This window comes from Protopterus annectens, chromosome 9.part0 (assembly GCF_019279795.1).
Source record: "Protopterus annectens isolate FY-2018-M chromosome 9.part0, PAN1.0, whole genome shotgun sequence".
In the NCBI taxonomy this organism is placed as follows: Eukaryota; Metazoa; Chordata; order Ceratodontiformes; family Protopteridae; genus Protopterus; species Protopterus annectens.
This window is the reverse complement of record NC_056743.1, coordinates 1,253,678,712-1,253,701,479: the sequence shown is the minus strand read 5'-3', so window position 1 is coordinate 1,253,701,479 and position 22,768 is coordinate 1,253,678,712. Positions and strand designations below refer to the sequence as shown.

The window sequence follows — 22,768 nt, the reverse complement described above, 5'->3', positions numbered from 1 at the left end:
TACCCAGATCTCATTTGCGACTTCAGCTGTGAGGTTCCTGGATCCTGGCTCAGGCTCATATATCTTTATTAATCTGCCTTTTTTTGTCAGATTAGTGTTTTGGTATAGTAGTTGTTGTTCTTTCATAGTCTATTAATTGTATATTTAGTTTTAAGTGTTTAGTGTATTGCAGTTTTTTTCCTCAGAACACATCTAAGTTAGAGAGTTCTCCCCTCCCCCCCTTACCACTCTGTTGTAGTGTTAGGTAACCGTTTAAGTTAGAAGCTTCCTAGTCTATATATAAAAAAAAAAAATCTGTCTAATTCTGTGTTATTTTTGTGGTAGTGTTCCGTTTTATTTTTTCTTAGTGTTGTCTGGCTTGTCGGCCAAAGTAGTCTTTAGAGTGTGATTGCTCTTTTTCTTTGGATATGTCTAAGGAATCCAAAGTGTCGGGATTCAAGAAGTGTGACTCATGCTGTCAGAAAATGTCTCTGACAGATGGGCACACTTCTTGCGTCTATTGTCTAGGCACAGTACACCTGCAGGACTCTTATTCTTTATTCCATGCATTTAGCTCAAGAGTTCTGCAGGAGCGCAAGAACAAACTTATTTTGAGAGGTCTTCTCAAGCCTCAGGATTCACCGGCCAAGGCTCAGCCAGTGAAATCCCCTAAACAGGCCAATTCATCAGCTCCCAGCTCTGAGCCATCATCAACCCTAGTCTTACCGCCTACTTCGGTTCCGGCTGGAACCAAGGAGTCTACTTCCTCGTTGGCTCCAATAGTACCCGCGGAGCTATCAGGGATCCAGAAAAGGCCAAGGTCCCCTTCACTAGAGTCCATTCATTTGGCTCATTGGTCTCCCCTCTTGCAGAGTGACTGTAGTCACAGATCTTCACACTCCTCTCGGTCCTCTAGGCTCTCCAACCATGACGTGGAGAGAGTGGTCAGTAGGTTGTTGAAGTCGCAGGCACTGGCCAAAATGTTGTCCAGCCCTCCTCATCAGGTGTCAGCTCTGTCTGTTTCTATCGATGTTCCTCCTCCGACTCCATTGAGCTTGGAGCCAGAGTTTATTGGGGTTCGAGTCATGGATCCGTTGGCTCCGATAACTATCTCTCCTTTGGATCCGTCGTCGTTTCCGATCCCCTCGATGGTGCCTTCCATCGAGGGATCTGGGCGCTGAGACTCCCTAGTCGGCTCCGAGGGGGCGAGTGGCATCGGACCCTTGTCCGATCCTGCTCTCCTTCTTGGAGCATCGGCGCAGGTGAGCTCAGCTCCTACATCGGCATCGGAGCTGTCTCCCTCAGTGCGGAGGAGGATTCCGGTCTCCTCAGAGCCGGAGCCTTCTCTGCATCATGGCAGGGACACCTTCGATGTCATGACTAGTGTGCTGGTCTCTGAGTCAGCTCCACCTTCGACCTCATTGGCTCCATCCCCAGTAGTGCCTGTGTCAACATCTGTCCCTCCTCCAGACCCCAAGCGTGGGGAACCGGCACTTCAGATCACCCCATTGGGTGTTTCCTCTTCTTCCGAGGCCTACCCTGATCATTCAGAGGAGTCCCCTTGAAAGAAGAAGTGCAAGAGGAAGCACATTGACTCCCCCAAATCTGTCACTTCGGATATGGATTTGGATGAGTCGGAAGGGTCCCTGAGATCACCCTCTGAAGATGTATCCTTCTTGGACATCCTAGAAATGCTTAAGCAGAGGGGGAACTGGAATACCCTAGCCCTTACCAAGGATGAATCTGTATTCATGGATGCGTTCGGTTCCCGACCTTCCACCTTCTGGGTTTCTCCACCCTTCGATCCACTAATGTCTGTGGTGGCTCGAAGGATACAGTGGAACCAACCCCGAGGAGACCAGGCAAGTTTATTACTGCACCCCCCTGGCAAACAGTTCCTTACTAAGGGTGTTCCCGTGGATGCCATGGAGGTAGCAGCAGCCTCTAAAAAGGAGTTAGTGGAAACTTCTTCCTCTGTCCATCCTCCTAACAAGGAGTCCAGGACCATGAACAGATATGGGAAGTGAATGTTTGCTTCAGCGACCTTTTCCATGAGGCCACTGAATTACTTATGCCATTTCACCAGGCTTCAGAGGGATCTCCTGAAAGAGCTCGGAGATACCTTGCAGGATCCATCAGCTGAAGGGGCTCAGGCTAAAGCGGCCTCTCAGCTGGCAACCCTTAACTCAGTAGTCAACTCTTCCATGAGGCTCATTTCCTATGCAGCCGATGGGATGAGTAGAGCCACAGGCACAAACATGGCACTTCGGAGACATGCATGGATGTGGCTGTGTAATTTTGCGGAACCCTTCAGAGCGTCATTCACCAACTCCCTTTGACAGTTCCTTTCTTTTTGGACCACGGGTGAAAGACACTCTTACTAGGTGTGAGCAGGAAGGCAAGACTCTCTCTGCCATGGGAGTCTGTTTTTCCACTCCCTCTAGACCATACCTCAAGGGTCAGAAGAGTGGAAAGATGTGGTTTCGGAAATCCCAGGGATCTTCGCCTGACACACGTAGTGATTTTTCCTCCAGGGGCAGAGGAGGAAATAACAATAATAACAGATGCCGCCCTCATGGCAGAGGGGGTCCGCAGAACCAGGGCAGTAGAGAATCCTTCTCTGACAAGCCCTTCCAACATCCCTGAGGGGTTGGCCGACTGTCCATCTCTGGAGGCAGTCAGGGGAAGACTTTTATTGTACCCAAAAGCCTGGCTAAGCATAACGCAAGACAAATGGGTACATTCAATAATATCCGGAGGTTACAGAATCCCATTTGTTCAACCCCCTTTAACATCATGCAAGTCCCTCCCAGATGTTCCACCCAATCTGAGGGACCAAGCAGTTATAGAAGTTTCAAAACTGCTAGAAAAAAGAGTCATCCAGGAAGTCCCAACAGACCAACACGGATCCGGAACTTACTCCAGGTTCTTTTTGGTACCAAAAAAGACAGGGGACTGGAGACTTATTTTGGATCTCAGCAGACTAAACAAGTCTGTTCAAAGAACAAAGTTTCAGATGGTCACGCTACATTCCATTCTACCCTTCCTGGGTCAGGACAATTGGATGTGCTCTATAGATCTCCAGGATGCGTACTATCACATCAAAATGGACAGATGCTCCAGGAGGTTCCTTCACTTCTGGCTGGGAGCCAGTCATTACCAGTTCAGAGCTCTGCCCTTTGGTCTCACCACAGCCCCCAGGGTGTTCACCAAATGTATGGCAGTGGTCACGGCTCACCTGAGGCATCAAGGATTCCAGGTGTTTCCATATCTAGATGACTGGCTCCTTACTGCTACTACCAGGCATCAACTCCTTCAAGCCAGGGACTATACAATCTCAATTTGCTCCCAGCTAGGCATTACCATAAATTTAAAAAAATCTGCCTTGTTGCCCTGTCAATCTATTACTTATATAGGAGCAGACTTAGATACAAGGAGCATGCCCGCAAAGCTACCTTTGGACAGGGTGTCCACAATTCGCCAGCAAGTTCAAGTCCTCATGCAATGCAAAAGAGTACAAGTCAGGTATGTCCTTCAAACTCTAGGTTCTATGGTGGTGGCAATTCTTCTGATACCCCTGGCCCACTTTCACATGAGAATCCTGCAGTGGCTTCTTTTCATGCAGTGGTCCTTCCAACAGCTCCCCATGTCTCACATGATCATCATTACAGAAGCATGCAAAAGGCACCTTTCCTGGTGTATGGTCTCCCCACTAGTGATTCAGGGCAGACCCTTCATTCAGCCCCCTCCGGTTGCTACAGTGACCACAGATGCCTCCCTGATAGGGGGGGCATTATCAGGGAAGGACAGTCCAGGGCACTTGGCAGGCTCATGAGTAACATCTTCATATAAACATCCTAGAAATGAGAGCTGTGCTGCTAGCATTGCAAGCTCTTCAGGACTCTCTTCCTTTTGGGACCATTGCAATTCGAACGGACAACATGTCAGTGGTGTGGTACATCAACAAGCAGGGTGGAACCAGGTCCTACCCCCTATGTTGAGAAGCGCTCAGACTCTGGCAGTGGGTGATTTCCTCCCAACAATTTCTGATTGTGACGCACATCCCTGGACGTTCAACGCCATAGCGGACAGGCTCAGCAGAGCTATTCTCATGCCTCACGAGTGGTCTCTGAATCAGGCAGTTGCGGATTTAATCTTCTGCAAATGGGGACAGCCTTGCTGTGACCTTTTTACCACCCCCTTCAACAGCAAATGCAGCAACTACTTCTCCCGTCTTCCGCTTCCTGGTCACTCTCCCAGAGACGCTCTAGTCCACGATTGGCTTCAGGGACTTCTTTATGCCTTCCATCCGTTTCCCCTGATACCAAAACTCATTCAGAAAGCTATGTCGTTGGGTTGCAAAATGATCCTCATTGCCCCCTACTGGCCTCAACAGATATGGTTCCCATTCCTGCACCATTACCTTCTCGAGCAGCCTTGGATTCTGGATCCGGTTCCAGACCTACTGATTCATCAATCAGGTGGGCTGCATTAATCCCTTCAAATGCTCAAGCTCACAGCTTGGTTGCTCTACTTCCAGCCTTAGCCAGGCTTCCCAGTATTTCCCCGGCCATACATGACATTATTGTTTCCTCCCATAGGTCTGCCACTACGAGGACTTACGCTAGTAAATGAAAATGTTTTTCTTGTTGGGCAGAGGCTAGGAACATAGATCCCTTCACAGCCCCTATCCTCGAAATCTTGGAGTTCCTAACAGAACTCTTTCATTCGGGTCCGCTTCTGCTATAATCAGGGTTCAATTAGCGGCCATTTCAAATTTTCATGTTGAGTTGTCTAATGCAAACATTATGTCTCATAAGCTATGCAAAGCGTTTCTAAGAGGGGCTACTCTCCTTAGACAACCAGTGAGAGATCCCCCTCCTCCTTGTGACCTTAATTTGGTATTAACCTCATTAATTATGCCCTCTTTTGAACCTGCAGCTTCCTGCTCCATTAAGTTTTTATCTTGGAAAACTCTCGTTCTGGTAGCTATTACTTCAGCCAGACGTGTTTCTGAACTTCAGGTACCATGCGTCCGTCCTCCATACTTAGTTTTTCATAAGGACAGGGTCGCTCTGAGGACTAATCCTTCTTTCCTTCCGAAGATCTGCTCAGAAAATAATTTGAACCAGTCTATAGACCTACCTGTGTTTTCCCTAACCATATCAACAAGGCAGAATACAAGTTACATCAATTGGATGTTCATAGACAGTTGCATTTCTACCTGCATAGGACAAATGATACAAGGAAGTCTGACCAACTTTTCCTTTCCTATGCTCGGGGCAAACAGCGTCTCCCAGTTTCCAAAGTGACCTTATCCAGGTGGTTGTCTCATATCATTACCTTTATCTGTCAACTAAGGAACAAAGACTTGCCAATCAAACTGAAGGGTCATTCTACCAGGGCCTTAGCCACCTCTGTAGCTTTTCAGTCTAGGCTGCCCATGGACTCTATCTGTGCCGCTGCTATGTGGGCAAATTCTCATACCTTTATTTCTCATAACAAGTTGGATTTGGTCTCCAGAAGTAGAGCTAACTTTGGTTCCACTGTTCTGAAGAGTCTGTTCCAATGAGCCACCCAGGATTGCAGGTGCTAGGGACGCTGTCCCAACCAGCAAGAACGAAGGCGAGATTGACAACTTAACATAAAGAAGTTATGTACCTACCATAACGTTCCATGTTAGTTGTCTTCATCTCGCCTTTTTCTTGCATCCCCCCCTCCATCCCCCTAGCCTATTGGACCAAGAGGAGTTCGGTTTTCACTGGCTGAGTGTTCTCTGGTTTGTTTCCTTTACTGACTTAGACAGTAGGACAGGTATGTTTAACCATTTGTTTGGAGGAGTTTCTTCCTATAGCTATGTCTGGGGTTAGCTATTTCAAACAAGATTTGGGTAGCTAGCGCTAGGCATCATGGGATAAGGGGTAGCCTCGAGCCAGTAAACAGCTCTCGAGCTATTGAAGATGGCCGAGTCGGAGCCGAGGATCGGCTCCAATCCCAACCAGCAAGAAAGAAGGCGAGATGAAGACAACTAACATGGAACATTATGGTAGGTACATAACTTCTTTTTACACATGCTTAATAACAGAATAAGTATACAAATTCAATCAGCATTAGCAGAAGACCTAGACTGTAGTATATATATTACAGTAGGTATATTAGGAAGTGAGGTATATAAGTGGAATAATATGAGAACTTATGTAATACGTGGGCATAGCCACTTATTCTTTAAGTGTGTTATAAGTGAGCTTTTAAAGTGAGAAGAGGTAGGGGCAGAAATCAGAGCAGGAGGGAGAACAGTGTTTATCCTGCAGTATTGTTAGCCATAGAGATGCAGAGGAGGAGTTTGTCGGAAGATCGGAGAGGATGATTTATATTATAGTGGGTGAGAAGTTGGCCTAGTACAAGGTTTTTTTCTGGATGTGTTACCACATTGTAGGCAATGACTAATTGGTGATAGGTTAGTAGCTGGGGAAGTTCCAGCCATGGCAGTTCCCTTAGAGCCTGGCAATGGTGGGTTCTAAAGGTGGAGTTGTTTGCAAACTTGGTGATTTTATTATAACATGATTCGAGTCTGGCAAGGTCAAGTTTTCTAAGCTGGGTAAGAATTGGAGCAGCATACATTATGGTAGACAGAGGTGAGTTTGGGCTAGGGTAATCCATGCTTGTTTTGAGAGGGATTTCCTGTGTCTAAATAGTGTTCCCATTTTTTTATGGACTTTTTTGATAGTTTGTGAAATGTGGATGTTGAAGTGTAGATTTTTATCAATTTCAACGCTTAGGAGTTTGGTATGGTCAGAGAGAAAGATAATAGTGCCATTTTTGGAGGAAATAGTGAAAGATAGAGGGGTGGAAATGGTTTTGTTGGGGGTGAAAAGAAGTAATTTGGTTTTATTAGGGATTAGGATAAGGTGGATCTGAGTGATCCAACTTTCCACAGAGCTAAAGGATTCCTGGATGAGTTGTTGTAGGGTGAGAAGTGATGGAGCTGAAGTGAAGAATGCTGTGTGGTGGTATGGAGATTATTGGTAAATATGGAGAAAAGAAGTGGGCCTAATATGGAGCCTTGTGGTACACCTATGGTAGATGGGAGTAAGGGGGATAGTACACTTTGCCATTGGATAGATTGTTGCCTATTTGACAGATAGCTATTAAACCAGGCTATAACAGAAGGGGCAAAGGATAAGGGTGTCAGGGTGTCTAGTGGTAAGGAATGTGAAATCATGTCAAATGCTTTGGAGTGGCCTAGAAATATTGCAGATACAAAGTCATTATTATTTCTATGTTGGTTGATCAGATTGGTGAAAGAGAGCAGAGTGGTGGTTGTGTTATGGTATTGTCGGAAGCCATGCTGTGTGGGGGAGTGGAGATGGTGTGAGTTTAGGAATTGTGTTACCTGAGAATGTATACATTTCTCTAGTATTTTAGATAAGGGGGTAGAATGGCAATGAGGGGATAATTTGAGTATTTGTAAGAGTTTCTGCCTTTATGTAGTGGAATAATGTATGACACCTTCCATAGCTGTGGGACATATGCTTCTTGTATGGAGCGATTGATAAGAATAGAAATAGGGTAGGATAAGAATTCAGCAGCTATTTTTAGGAAGTTGGCTGGTAGAGTGTCAGCAGCAAGGGTGGTAGGTTTCAGTTTTAGGAGGTGTTTTTTAATTGTTGAGGTGGGAATGGGTGAGAGTGTAAAGGATGGGATGTTGTCAGGGCATTTGGTTGGGTTATATGTAGGGCTGTGTTTGGATAGTTCGGAGGATAGTGTTAAGATGGATTCTATGAAGTGGTAATTGAATTGGGAGGCAATGTCCTTGTTGTCATTTGTGGAGTTAGGAGTGGGAGTGGTAGTTATACCTAGTTTTAGGAGAGAGTTAATGGCATGCCAAAACTTTTGGTAATCTTTTGAATGTTTGTTTTGGATATTGAGGAAGTAATTTTGTCTATCAGGTTTAGTTTGTCTCTTGGCCTGATTTCTAAGTTGTAGGTAACTGTTTGGCTAGGCTAATATTGTATTTCTTCCAGATTCTCCAAGCCTTATCCCTTGACTTTAGAAGGGCTCTAGTTTCCCTAGTTAGCCATGGTGCATAGTTTGACTTGGCTCTTATTTTTATTTTTATGTTAAATAAAATAAATCACATTGATCAATGTTTTAGCCAAAAGAATTGCCGCAACTATGGGAAATTTAAAAAACTTTTGCATATATTATCAGTTTGGTGAGCTTTATGGGAAGCACAGAATCCAGGATGGAATAGAACAGGTGTCATGAGGCACCTTCTAGGATTACACTAATTTCTTCAGTTCGATTATTAGGACAGTGCTGGAGGGCAGAGTATGGGGTCCCAAACATATACAAGTCAGTGAGCTGTTCGACCTGCTCCTTCATATTAAGATGGTTGCATAATTATGATGTGAGAAAGAAGAGCTAAGCTCTCCCAAGTACCAAAAGAAAAGCTTTGAACTGATCATTCTGGGTTGAGACACTGAATTGTAACCACTTACTCTGTGCTGATTTGACTTCCTTGGCATGAAAGGCAATGACAATCAGTCACATATCAGAATCACTTAGACTCATTTATATCCATTATCATACTACAAAAAACATGCACTATGCTGATATACTTAGAAATGAATGAAAGAGATTGATTAATGAAAAGCCTGTGGGATGCAGACAGGCATAATTTAAAATGATTTAGCCAGAATAATACAATTAGTTATTTGATCTGCAGAATTATACAATAGTTTAAAAATCCTCAGACATCTGATTGGCCATATTGATTTTTCCATGAGTAAATGTTAACATCAAGCACAGGAAAATATCTGTTCAGTTGATTATCAACGAATAAAACCAGTGACTGAACAAACTGTCTCTCAGTGAGGACACTGACAATTAGATTACATGTCTTACTAGACTACAGTTGTATAAAAAGAGCAAGAAAAAAACAGTCTAAAAGCTAATACATTAATTGACTGCACTACTGACTTTCAGAAAGGCAGTGAATAAGCATGCAATGCAACACCAGATAAGAAATGTTTTGGCCCTTACCACTCTATGATTTGTCATTGTACCCTGTACTCTGTTCATGTTTCTTTTCTTGTTCTTCAGGACAGCCATATGGATGTGTTACAGCACCTTGAATTTTCCCACCAGTAACGAACTTATCACTTTTTTGCAAAAAACTGCTTCTTGTATCCATTTTGCAGTATCACCATTTCATGTTGACTCTGGCGCAGATATTGTAGCATTCTGATAGTCACACTATGACTATAACAGCAGTTAGCAAATAAATGAATAAATATATATGTGTATATAAAGATATATATATATATATATATATATATATAAAATGGCTATAATGGATAACAGACAAACTCAGCGAGCTGGACATCAATCAAACAACTTTCATTAAGAATCTGATTGCTCCATACCCTCTTTACCAAGTTACAAGTATACATATCTTCCCATAGCAATGCACCCTTTGCACCTTACAGCGACACCATAGGAAAAATCCAGTCTGTCCGTGGTGCTTTTAAATGAAGCCAGTGTCAAAAACAAATAGACAATACCCAAAGTTTGACTATTACTGCACAGGCGATCCATCGCGTCATTAACTGAATCATAGCTAAAGAACAATTCCTGTCTTTTTCAATACGTATGTTATAATGACCACAGGTAAGGCATATGTGATGGGGCTCGATTCATAAGGTAATATGCAAACTACAGCAGCTTCATACCAAGGTTTATAACCCAGTGCATTTCCTAAAGTGATTGTGGTCCAGTCTAGCTGCTTATACAGAGTTCCACATAGGTAACTATGTGAAATGTAGAAACCCGCTACAGTGAGTACCGAAACATGGAGACTGAATGGCCGAAAGAATGGACTTAGATATACTAAGTTTGTTATGATATTTCATAGAGTATTCCCTTTTCTCAGAGGTATGGTGATGTTGGAGTTGGTATATATACATTTGAGGGATGTAGTTTATACATATATATATATATATATATATATATATATATATATATATATATATATATATAATTTATGTATTTACTTATTTATTTTAAGGGATGTGGGGGGCTTGCCCCCCCAAAAGCAGTTTTAAGTGGAAGAGTGATTTTTGAGATTCACTTTTCTCTGGGTTCGCAGTCTTTTTTTTTACTTTTCAGCACTTGTCATTTCGAGTGTAGACATTTCAACAGGGAGCCATTTGTATATAGTGGCAAAAATCTTCCTTGTAGTAATCTGTATGCCACTACCCTCCTCAGTGTATATATCAAGGAGTATGACATTTAAAAATATGCATATTCTGTCCAAGGAATAAACTAGTTATTGTAGCTGACTTCAATTTAGACTGTCTAGACCCCCATAAATGAAAACCAGACAAAATTATCTCTGTTATTAACCTGACACAGCTAGTAATGCAATTGACCAGATTCCCACCTTTGCCAAATACACACTCAGTCGCTGATATCACTGCAAACAACATATCCCTTGGATGTATTGGCATCAAAGTATGTTCAGTTACCCTTAGGCATCACTGCCTAGTTTCAACAAGTTGCTTCTTTAAGGCTAGAAAATTCCTGTCAATGGGCAGGTTAGTTACAACTATAAGATGCTCATCAGAAAATACTTTTCTTATTGAAATACTCAGACAAAAAACCTACAACAGCATTGCACACATTCCTGGACATACCAGCCTCTATCCAAAACAGATCGTTCCAACTCCATTTTCTCAGAATCACAGTGTATGAATGATCTTGGCTATCACAGGACATCAAGACTTTTGTGAAACAGAGGTAGAAGATTTGGAAAAATGAAAAAAAACAACCAGTCATATACCAAACAGTGTCCTACCTACACATAACACAGAATAAAGTCCAGAACACAATAAGTCCCAGAAAATCAAATGATCTTAAGAGATAGCAGTCAGCTTGGTAAAGCAACACCAAATGCTTCCTTGGATCACTAAATTCTCTAGTGCAGATATGCATAAAACAAATTATCTACAGGTAAGTTAAAACTAGCCTTCTGATACAATACTGTAAGAGGAACAATTAATTCCATGCATTGCCTGCCCTCTTAGTGAATAGAAGCCTCAAGGAGGGAAAATGTCCCACTCATCATCATCTTCTTTCGGCTGTTCTCGTTAGGGGTCGCCACAGTGGATCATCTGTTTCCATTTCTTCCTGTCCTCTGCATCGTGCTCTGTCATACCAACCACCTGCATATCCTCTCTCACCACATCCATAAACCTTAAATTAGGCCTTCCTCTTTTCCTGTTACCTGGTAGCTTCATCCTTAGCATCTTTTTCCCAATATACTCAGCATCCCTCCTCAGCACATGTCCAAACCAATGTAATATTGCCTCTCTGGCTTTGTCTCCAGACCTTCCAACCTGGGCTGACCCTCTAATATACTTATTCCTAATCCTGTCCACCCTTATCACACCCAGTGCAAATCTTAACATCTTTAACTCTGCCACATCCAGCTCAAACTCCTGCCTTTTTGTCAATGCCACTGTCTCCAACCCATATAACATGGCTGGTCTCACTATCCTCTTGTAGACCTTCCCTTTCACTCTTACTGGTACTCGTCTGTCACAAATCACTCCTGACACTCTTCTCCACCTCCATCCTGCCTGTACTCTCTTCTTCACCTCTCTTCTGCACTCACCATTACTCTGAACTATTGATCCCAAGTATTTAAACTCATCCACCTTCACCACCTCTACTCCTTGCATCCTCACCATTCCTCTATCCTCCCTCTCATTTGCACACATATATTCTGTCTTAGTCCTGCTGACCTTCATTCCTCTTCTCTCTAGAGCACATCTCCATCTCTCCAGGGTCTTCTCCACCTGTTCCCTACTCTCACTACAGATCACAATGTCATCTGCAAACATCATAGTCCATGGAGAGTCCTGTCTGATCTCGTCTGTCAACCTGTCCATCACCATTGCAAATAAGAAAGGGCTCAGACCTTGATGTAATCCCGCCTCCACCTTAAACGCATCCATCACTCCCACCGCAGACCTCACCACTGTCACACTACCCTCGTACATATCCTGTACCACTCTTACATACTTCTCTGACACTCCCGACTTCCTCATACAATACCACAACTCCTATCTAGGCACCCTGTCATATGCTTTCTCTAAGTCTACAAAAACACAATGCAACTCTTTCTGACCTTCTCTGTACTTCTCCATTAACACTCTCAGAGCAAACATCGCATCTGCAGTGCTCTTTCGTGGCATGAAACCATACTGCTGATCACTAATCATCACGTCCCTTCTTAACTTTGCTTCCAGTACTCTTTCCCATAACTTCATGCTGTGACTGATCAGTTTAATCCCTCTGTAGTTACTCCAGCTCTGCACAACACCCTTATTCTTAAAAATCGGTACCAAAACACTTTTTCTCCACTTCTCAGGCATCCTCTCACTTTCCAAGATTTCATTAAACAATCTGGTTAGAAACTCCACTGCCTTTTTCACCTAAACACCTCCATGCTTCCACAGGTATGTCATCTGGACCAACAGCTTTTCCATTCTTTATCCTCTTTATAGCTATCCTTACTTCCTCTTTGCTAATCCATTTCACTTTATGATTCACTATCCCCACATCATCCAACCTTCTCTCCCTCTCATTCTCTTCATTCATCAGCCCCTCAAAGTACTCTTTCCATCTGCTCAACACATTCTCCTTGCTTGTGAGTATGTTTCCCTCATTATCCTTTATCACCTTTACCTGCTGCACATCTTTCCTAGCTTGGTATCTCTGTCTAGCCAATCGGTACAGGTCCTTTTCTTCCTCCTTAGTGTCCAACCTTTCATACAACTCTTCATATGCCTTATCCTTAGCCTTTGCCACCTCTCTCTTTGCCATGCACCTCATCTTCTTATACTCCTGTCTACTTTCTTAATCTCTCTGACAATCCCATTTCTTCTTTGCCAACCTCTTTCTCTGTATACTCTCCTGTACTTCCTCATTCCACCACCATGTCTCCTTGTCATCCTTCCTCTGCCCAGATGTCATACCAAGCACCTTTCCAGCTGTCTCCCTTACTAGCTCTGCTGTAGTTGCCCAGCTATTTGGTAACTCTTCACTGCCACCCAGTGCCTGTCTTAACTCTTCCCTGAACTCCGCCTCACAATTACCCTTTTTCAATTTCCACCATTTGATCCTTGGTGCCACCCTTACACTCCTCCTCCTCTTCTTGATCACCAACGTCATCCTACAAACCACCATCCTTTGCTGCCTAACTACACTTTCCCCGGTCACCACTTTACAGTTTCCAATCTCCTTCAAACTGGCCCTCCTACATAAGATATAATCCACCTGTGTGCATCTTCCTCCACTCTTGTATGTCACCCTGTGCTCCTCCCTCTTGTTAAAATATGTATTCACCACAGCCATGTCCATCCTTTTTGCAAAATACACTACCATCTGACCTTCTGCATTCCTTTGCTTAACACCATACCTACCCATCACTTCCTCATCCTCTCTGTTCCCTTCACCAACATGCCCATTGAAATCTGCTCCAATCACCACTCTCTCACCCTTGGGTACAGTCATCCCCACTTCATCCAACTCACTCCAAAATTTTTCTTTCTCATCCATCACACACCCAACTTGTGGAGCATATGCACTAACAACATTCATCATTGCACCATCAATTTCCAGCTTCATAAACATCACTCTATCCGACACTCTTTTCACCTCCAAAATACTCTTATCATACTGTTCTTTTAGGATAACTCCTATGCCATTTCTCCTCCCATCCACACCATGATAAAACAATTTGAACCCACCTCCGATACACCTAGCCTTACTCCCCTTCCATCTGGTCTCTTGCACACACAATATACCAACCTTCCTTCTGTCCATCATATTGGCTAGCTCTCTCCATATACCAGTCATACTACCAACATTCAAAGTTCCGACCCTCACTACCACAGTCCTAGCCTTTCTCCTCTCTTCCTGCCTTCGACCATGCCTTCCACCTCCTCTCCTCCTTCCCACTACCTGCAAAAAATGCACTTTATTCGACTCTTCATCACCAAAAATTGAAAACTACCAGCAAATAAGCATTAAAGATTCTGGAACAAATTATGCTTAACCAATTAACAGCCTTCGTGACTAAAACAAACTTAGAACTCCTGTTTAACATGAATTCAGAAGTGGACAGAGCGCACATTCAGCAAACAATAATGCTCAACAGATTGTGTGTTGCTGTGTAAACAGCAAAAGCTCTGCTTAGTGAGAGTAAAATAATGGTGGCTGGTCAGCTTCCTTACAGTCTAAGCTTCATGGCACCTTAATACACTGCTGTGAAGGGTTCGACTCATTTGCCAGTGGCATTACCTGCACATTAACACTCTGCTGCAGAACTTCATTCTCCAGTCAGAGTGGTGATGTACAGGTCTCCCATTTTCTAAGTTCTCCTAAAACTATATGACCAAGTAACAACTGAATGTGACAATGGACTAGTAACAGCTGCCATGTTCTTGTTGGCATGCAACATAGTAAATTTTGTATGCATGCATGAAAATTACCAGCAGTTACTCAATAAATATTAAGAGTATTTGCTGCAACTTGTATGTTTTTACATCATTCCTTAAAGACAGAACCAAAGCAATAGGCTGGGAAATACACATCGCTTCCTTTTCCATCAACATTAGTACTCTTGGGATTAGTTCTCATACTGTTGGTAGTCATCATGTTTACCAATTCCATGCACCAGCACATCGATAGTACTGCGGTGATACAGTGCACTGATGACTGTTGTGGTCCACAGTGCTAACAATATACAAAAGACTGAATCTGAATTCCAGCCATTCCTCAATACTCACTAAAACTGGAATCACAAAAACAACTGTATCTCAGTCAGAAAAAAAAACTCTTTAACAAACTGTACTCAAATCCCAGCATGCTGTCAGGGAACACTATTGTAATATGCACAAATTCCACCACTGATGGAGTACCACACTGGAAGTACCTCGGAGTCACTGTCCAACATCAGCTGTCATTTTAAACTCACATAAAATCACAATAAACATTGGTGGTTGAATATCACTTAGCCTCACTTTCATTCCTCCCACAAATTAGAAGCTGTCTGAGACTCTACTGCTTCCTAACTTACTATATTTATCAAAAGCAATGGGAAACCTGACCAATGTTGCAAAAAAATTGCTTCCTTCTAAATGCAGCAGAACTGCAAAATTTACCGAAGCCAAATCCGATCAACTCCTTTTCCTTCACTGCAATAGTCTGAACAACTGCAATTATATAATATTCAACACCAACATAAAATATACATGGGATTCTTCTTTCTTTATGTGCTATTTGGAGTCACTTGCCCGGACAAAACCCACCTGCTTTCCTGAAGCTCACCCTCACCAAGGAAGCCCTGATCCTCCCCACAGGGCCTAGTAATTATAAAGAAACCCAACAACAAATGCAAGTACAGTGTACCTGGTATTTACTGTGCAAAGAGGTGGGATATGATAGCATCTGAATTCAGAGTAGAAATATCCTTTAATGGCTCTAGCACAGTATATCCCATACGGTGTCTTGTGAGCACATTTCTTCCAACATCTGCCAACAATTCAGTACCATATATTCCATAGCCTTGAGCTGATGTACAAACTACTATTACTACTTAACATAGCAAATGTAAAAATTTAATATGTTACAACTGCAGGCATGTCTAATGACAAGAATATCTAACAGCATTCAGACTGCACCAGTTCTTAAATTCCTGTACACTAGCATACTTTCTTTAGTGATAGTGTCTTAAATTGGGCAGCTGTACTACACAATAGTATAACATATTTCAGATTATCTCTTAAGCTCTGAGCGTGTGTGTGTGTCTGTGTGTGTGTGTGTGTGTGTGTGTGTGTGTGTGTGTGTGTGTGTGTGTGTGTGTGTGTGTGCATGTGTGTGTGTGTGTTTGTGTGCATGTACCTGTGTACAGAATTGTTGCTCATGTACATTATTGTGAAACTGGAGGCTAATCCTAGGTCTTCTCGAAAAATATACAACCTTATAAATAAAACATATGTATGAATAAATACATTCAAATTAACTCCAGTCATTACATCTTGATATTTTCATTCATAAATAACATACACAAAGAACTTAAAAAGCTGTTAAAAACATCAAAACCCACAAATCTTGCAGTTCAGGTATTCTGCACCCAACATTTATAAAACTTGTAGGTACTATAATTTACAAATCGGTTACCTACATATTTAATTTAATCCTCCCAACAATTAGAATTCAGTAAGCTTTAAACATACCCAAATGACATAAAATTTACCAATTCAGCAAAAAAAAAAAAAAAAAAAAAAAAAAAAAGCAAATTATAAGCATTTGTCTACTAACCAAAATACATAAAGTATCATATTAAAACTACTACTTAGTTTTTATTTATTTTATTTTACATTTATTAATAGGGATAGATCAACTGAACATAGTGCCCATTTTCAGCAGTGACCTGGGGAGAAAAGCTTCAAAGCAAAGAAGGGGGTGCATGACGAAGGACAGGGGGTGTATGATGGAGATGAAAAGAAGTAGAAGAAGGCAGGATGTTAACATTAACATTATAGGAGTTAGATATACTGAAGAGACATAAACATTGATTTTAGAATGGTGAGGGAAAAAAAAGGAGGAAATAGAATGTCAGGTACAAGAACAGGACCAGTTGTTGGTAAGGTAAACTTTACCTTCTGAATAAAGGTGTGTTGATTAGTTTCACTTTTAATATCAGGTAGGATGGAATTCTATACCTTGGCTATGTAGACAGTATATAGTGAGTCATCATGGTGATTGTAGAATTTAGATATCTGAAGAAGGTTTCTAGTCCCAATATATTTTTCGACTAGGTTGCTAATTGTGATGCCCCATCTCTGGGGCAGTAATCAAGGAGCCTCAATCCTCACCACTGGCAGCCGTGGGGGACGTTCACTCGGAGGATAACAGGTATACACACAGTATTTCCAGATGCATCTCCCTGCATCAAAGAAGTCAAACAAACAGCAGAGAACCAAACCAGGAAGTAAATGCACACACAGCCAGGAAATGGAACAGCTTGTTGTAAGTTCACCAAGGCAGTTTCAGTAAATCCAGGTGGGCACCAAACGAATTCAAATAATTCCTTTATTCAGAACCACAGAATAATAACACACAAGCGCTTTCGCTCAGAGGAATTCTGAGCTTTATCAAGGTCACTTGATAAAGCTCAGAATTCCTCTGAGCGAAAGCGCTTGTGTGTTATTATTCTGTGGTTCTGAATAAAGGAATTATTTGAATTCGTTTGGTGCCTACCTGGATTTACTGAAACTGCCTTGGTGAACTTACAACAAGCTGTCCCTGCATCAAGCAAAGTCAAGCACAATTTCCCTAAAGAGCACACAGACAACACAGTTAGTCAGGGTCTGGTTCCTCCCGCTTTCTCCAGATCCCCAGTAAGACTCCCCATTGGCACAGCTATAGAACTGAGATCTCAGCTGAGTGACCAAGCCAAGACCTCCAGCACCCTCTCTGATCAACCAGTGTTTCATATCCCTGCTTAAAAGGTTCTTATTTTTTGTGATAGATAGAATTGCATACAATAACAACAAAGGAGGTGATGATAAGACCTTACTAGAGGCTAAAGAATGTTTATGGCAACTAAGACTAAATGCTAGTTTTTTTACCAGGTATTAACAAACATATTTCAATAGCTAGTATTCTTAAATATAAGTCACATTTTATTTGAAATTGAGTTGATGTTTGAATATTGTGTGTAAATATTTAATTATTTATTCTTCATGGTTTTTATAAAATGTCAGTTTATCCATTATTATAATGTTGTTATTGGACATTGTTTATTATGTTTTACAGATATTTTGTATGATTGTTTATACTTTGCATATCCTGTCTTACACAAGTCTTGGCATATTAAATGTATGTGTTTTACTTCTTTTATAAACTTCACTACATAATAAGTTACCACTGGCAACTAATTGTTTAATTAGTTAATTAGTATATTTATTTAAATGGAAGCTAGTGTATGTATTTTGTAGTACTCTGATGATGCCCAGAACATTTACGGGTGAAAGCGCTTAGTACCTTGTGTTTGGTTTTATTACAAATAAATCAGTCTTCAGCGGTTGTACCTGGGTCGCCTGTTTTTAGTTTTCTTGGTTTTTGGACTTTTTTACATGTTTATGGCATAGTTTGTAAAGTGATTTAATTTGATATATATGTTAAAGTTTGTTGGACTGAGGTTAACTTTCCAGTTTCCTCTGTTAAAACATATGCATTTAAACAGTTACCATAGTGCATGTACATTTCTGCTCTCTCTAGCAGGGCACACTGTGGATACATTTCAAACCCAAGCACTTCACAAATACCTTTTCAACACAAGCAGGTATACAAAACAGTTTGATATATGTATGACATACAGCTCTAATACATTTGTAACACAAGCATCTTGTATAAATCAGTTTCATATTCACAAATTACATATAATTATTTGCAAAATTCCAGCTAGTTGTGCTTGCAATACCTCCTATTGTCACACTAATTATGGGTTTCTGTCAAACAAAATGGCTTTCAACATGATTTCATTACTATTACAGCCATCAGTCAAGTCACAAATTAGCTACATTTTAAATCCAAGAAAGGCCACAATACATCAGGACTATTTACTGACCTCAGAAAAGTTTTTGAAGCAGCTACAATGGTTGCCTGCAAGTGGGAAGGACTGAAGGTTAGGAGAAAGTACCACACCATAACTTAGAAGCTACCTTTCTGGCATAAAATTTCTGTTACTTCTAGCCCATCATCTCTAGCTCTGGGTTTTACTAGGTGTTCCACAGGGTTCAGGACTAGGTCTATTGTTGTTCTTTCTTTATATCAGCTCTGCCTAAGAACTTTACCAAATTAATCTGCAATATATGTGAAGATCCAACCAATGTCAACCACCTAGAAAAAGCACGCAATTGAAGTTGGATAACTGCCAAAAACTAGCTATCACCTGCACCAAAACACAGTTGTGTTGTGCAGATCAACACAATAATATTCCCAAGACCCCACCATTACATTTAAAAGTCCTGATAGTACATCACTCCATCAGACCTATAACCAAAAATATCTGGGCACCTGGCTCGACCTAAAATGTGTGCTATAATCAACACTCAGAGGTAACCTGTGAATCATTTGTCTCAAAGATGAAATTCTCTTCCACATTAGCAATCTACTATTATATGAAACTCAAAAACTGTAGGAATAAATGTACTCATCCCTGAACTGGAGGATGCTGTACGCAACATTTTTAACTCATCCCAAAATGCCAGTAGCCTACAAATTGTAGTTAAAAGTAAAATTATCCAGTTATTCATCAATAGAGAACACCAGTGTATCCCCTTGAACAAAATTGGCTGTAAATCATTGGTAATGTGAGCCTTTCTTCTTACTTTCCCACCTATAAATGACTTTTTTCAAAGAGTCTGTTTACCCTTTGCCTTCAGGACAAAGTATAGGGTGATGACATATTCTCTTATTCAAGCTCTTAGGATAATCTTCTCTTAGAATGATCTTCTTTTGGCCTTGTTACCACTGAAACAGCCTTTAGTAAAGTAGCACCAGCTGATAAGCAAGCAAGCAAATAATTTATTTATACTGATTTGAGGAAGGATGACAAACAGTATGATGAGTACAGTCTGATAATTACACACAGTTGCTAGAAGAATATATTGGGTCTCAAAAAAGAGAAAATGTAAATCAACATCAAAATAAGTTCAGAAAACCAAGACAGAAAAAAAGAAAAGTAATATTTTATTGCTGCTAGAGTTAATAAGTATTGATTTTTATACACTTTGAAGGAATATCTCAAAAATAGTAACATTCCATCTTGAATGCCAAATGAGTGTATATCCAATATCTCCCATGTGTGTGTGTGTGTGTGTGTGTGGGGGGGGGGGTGCTCTACTTGCATTATCATTTCATCATTTTGAACAAAAAATTAAGTTATTTGCCTTTCTCCTTTCTTTGGTAAGTTCAGGAAACCGTGTCATTTTCTAAATGTATTGCTTGAACACCTCTAATTTCAACACTTGAACTTTGACAAATGAAATGACTGCTATAATGAAAGAAGTGGAGATGGATGGTCAAGCTTTATGCTGAGCACTAAATCTATAAAAGCTTTTGCTCATTAAATATGCAGACATCTGTATTTAATAATACATTTAAAAACACTGCTATATTTTTCACTTTGGCGTATATGTTTACTGTTTTCTGCCTTTTGGCATTGCGTAGCTTATATTTGTAAACATCTGCAAATTTATTTTTGTTACTTATTACAGCATTCTGTTAGTAGCTCAGCTGTACCACTGTTTTTACTATGAAATAATGCAATTGCTGTTTTGAATTTCTTGGCAGGTGGGTGTTTATTCATGAGAAGGCCTATCAGGTGCGGGACACAGCCATAGAATCCTCTGTCATGACAAAAGTAAAAGGCTTTGGACAATATAACAGTAAAGTGATGGATGTTGCTGATTATGTCACGCCACCACAGGTAACCCTTTGCCTTTACTTTATAATGTGACCATTCTTATTAAATAAATACATGTGTACAAATGGCGTGTCATTTCTGTGTGTTTGTACCTGTAGAAAGGTGCTGGGTATCTGCATACCTCATCTACTCACAGCTGCTTACTTGTAATTAATAAATGATTGCATTTCTTTTTCCTATTCCATATCATTATATTAAAATGGATCATTATTCTCAGTATATCACTGGCCTTGTTTTGATCCAGTACTGATAAGCTGCTAAATGTAGTTGAGATAAATTATTTCTTTCTGCCAATGAAAGACATCCTACCAGGGTATATTCTGGCATTATCAGAGTCCTTCTAATTCTTAAATTGTATTCTCCCTACCTTTCTCCTCTTCCCTTCATTCTTTCCTTATTCCTAACCACATTCTTCTGAACTCATTTCTTTCCTCTGCCTCTTCTTTCAATAAGACTATTGAATACTGACCTTATGTTTTGCCTTGCTTTGTTACATAAAATGTCCTCTAGCAAGCAGCTATACCATATTTATAACTCACTTATTGTGGATCATGCATTCTTCCTCCACTGTTCCTGAGCATGTTTTGTAAATGTGCATTTTGCTTGCATTTACCAAGCAGGAGCAGGAAATTTCCTTTTGTTGCATTTGATATTCTTTGAATATACCAGTGTCAGGATCTTTGTATCTGTAGTCATGGTTCACAATATACATTCCACACTTATGATTTTGTTTTCATTTATGTCATACAGATTTGCCAAAGATCAAAGCATAGCTGTCAGTGTGCAAGTACTGTGTATATGTATTAGTACTTACTACTGATAAATGAACCTGTTTTCTTTATTGCCATAGAGTTTACTGTATATTCCTAGCTCTCTATTCTGTATTCATTTTTGTGTTTGTAGAAGTTATATTTACATTGTGATTTTTTTTTGTTAGTAAATCTGTATGCCTGGAGTTTTTCTTTCCAGTTGGAAATGGAGTTTGCCCAGGTGGATTTTGTAGTCAATATAATTAAACAAACAGATTTTCCAAGATGGCTGCATACTGAGCAACAGCTTAACTTCAGCTCTCCCTGTGTGAAAAAAGAAACTAAAAGACAAGGATCCCCAGGAATTCTGTCACTTTTAATAAATTCAGTTACTGTTTCGAAAGTACACTGCCTGGATGTCTGCAAATAAGAAAGTAAGTGAGCCTGAAACAAAATCAACTAGAAAAGGTGAAAAGAAAACACTACTGGGAAGAATCCTGCAGCTTTGGTGCAAGACATGGCTTCTGGGAATTTGGAGGGAAAAGTAAATCAAATATCCTCAGAGTTAATTAAAATAAACAAAACACTGAAGGAGCACATCAACTCAAATAACAAAAATAATTATTCTAACTGTAAGGGAATGTCGAGAGGCAGGTGTGAGATTCAAGCCATTGCTGTATCCAGCTGTCTTCAGAATAGCTTTTTCCTGGAGGATCAAAGTAATTTTTTAATGCAGACAGGCTAAGGAAGAAATGTAAAAGTTTGCCCAACAAAAAGTGAGCATTCAAACTGAAGGGAACTCTGCTTCTCTTTCTTCTGATAATACTGCACACTGAGAGACTTTGCCTGTGAAACTTTTTTCCATTGCTCCAAAGGAAAATTCTTGAGAGACAGAGAAAGCACAAGAGATGAGTAAAAGAATTGGGAGTGTCTTGGAATTGAACTGGCATTTGGAGTTGGGAAATGGAGATGAACAGGAAGCAGACCAGCAACAAGGAAATTAATGAATAAATGTGAGACTGCAAAACATAAATCACATTTGTGCAACATGACTGAATAAAAAAGTGGAAAGAGTAGACTTTTGTTGACATTGTTAAACTTTGTGGGGAACTAAAAGGCATTTCCTCATTTTATGTCATTAATATTTGGAAAGTCACTGAGGGGAGGGGAAGCGGAAGGAAAAGGTAACTGTAAGTAAAACAATTTTTGTTCTTAACAGTATTTCTATGACACCTTTTATTATATAAATTGGACATTTTAGAGTAAAGCAGTTTTAGGTATTCTTGTGTGTGATAGTAATGCCTTTTGGCTTTTCCCAGTTAGGGGTCGCCACAGCGGAACTCCAGTACGCTAATGACTGGCAGTAGATCTTTACAGTGCCGAGTTGCCAGACCAATGCCCAACCTTCAAAGAAGGCACACTCATTCACGCACACACCTACCTGCATGTCTTTAACATCACTCGACTGTGGGGA

General features: G+C 40.8%; 1 protein-coding gene across 1 annotated transcript in view; it reads left to right on the top strand.

Annotated features, from left to right (window-relative positions):
* P2RX3 (purinergic receptor P2X 3) overlaps positions 1–22,768 on the top strand; it is a 684,798-nt gene that overhangs the window by 146,144 nt on the left and 515,886 nt on the right. Inside the window, exon 2 of the mRNA XM_044084177.1 lies at positions 20,413–20,548. Within this exon, the coding sequence (XP_043940112.1) occupies positions 20,413–20,548 (136 nt within the window). The remainder of the gene's footprint in view (positions 1–20,412; positions 20,549–22,768) is intronic.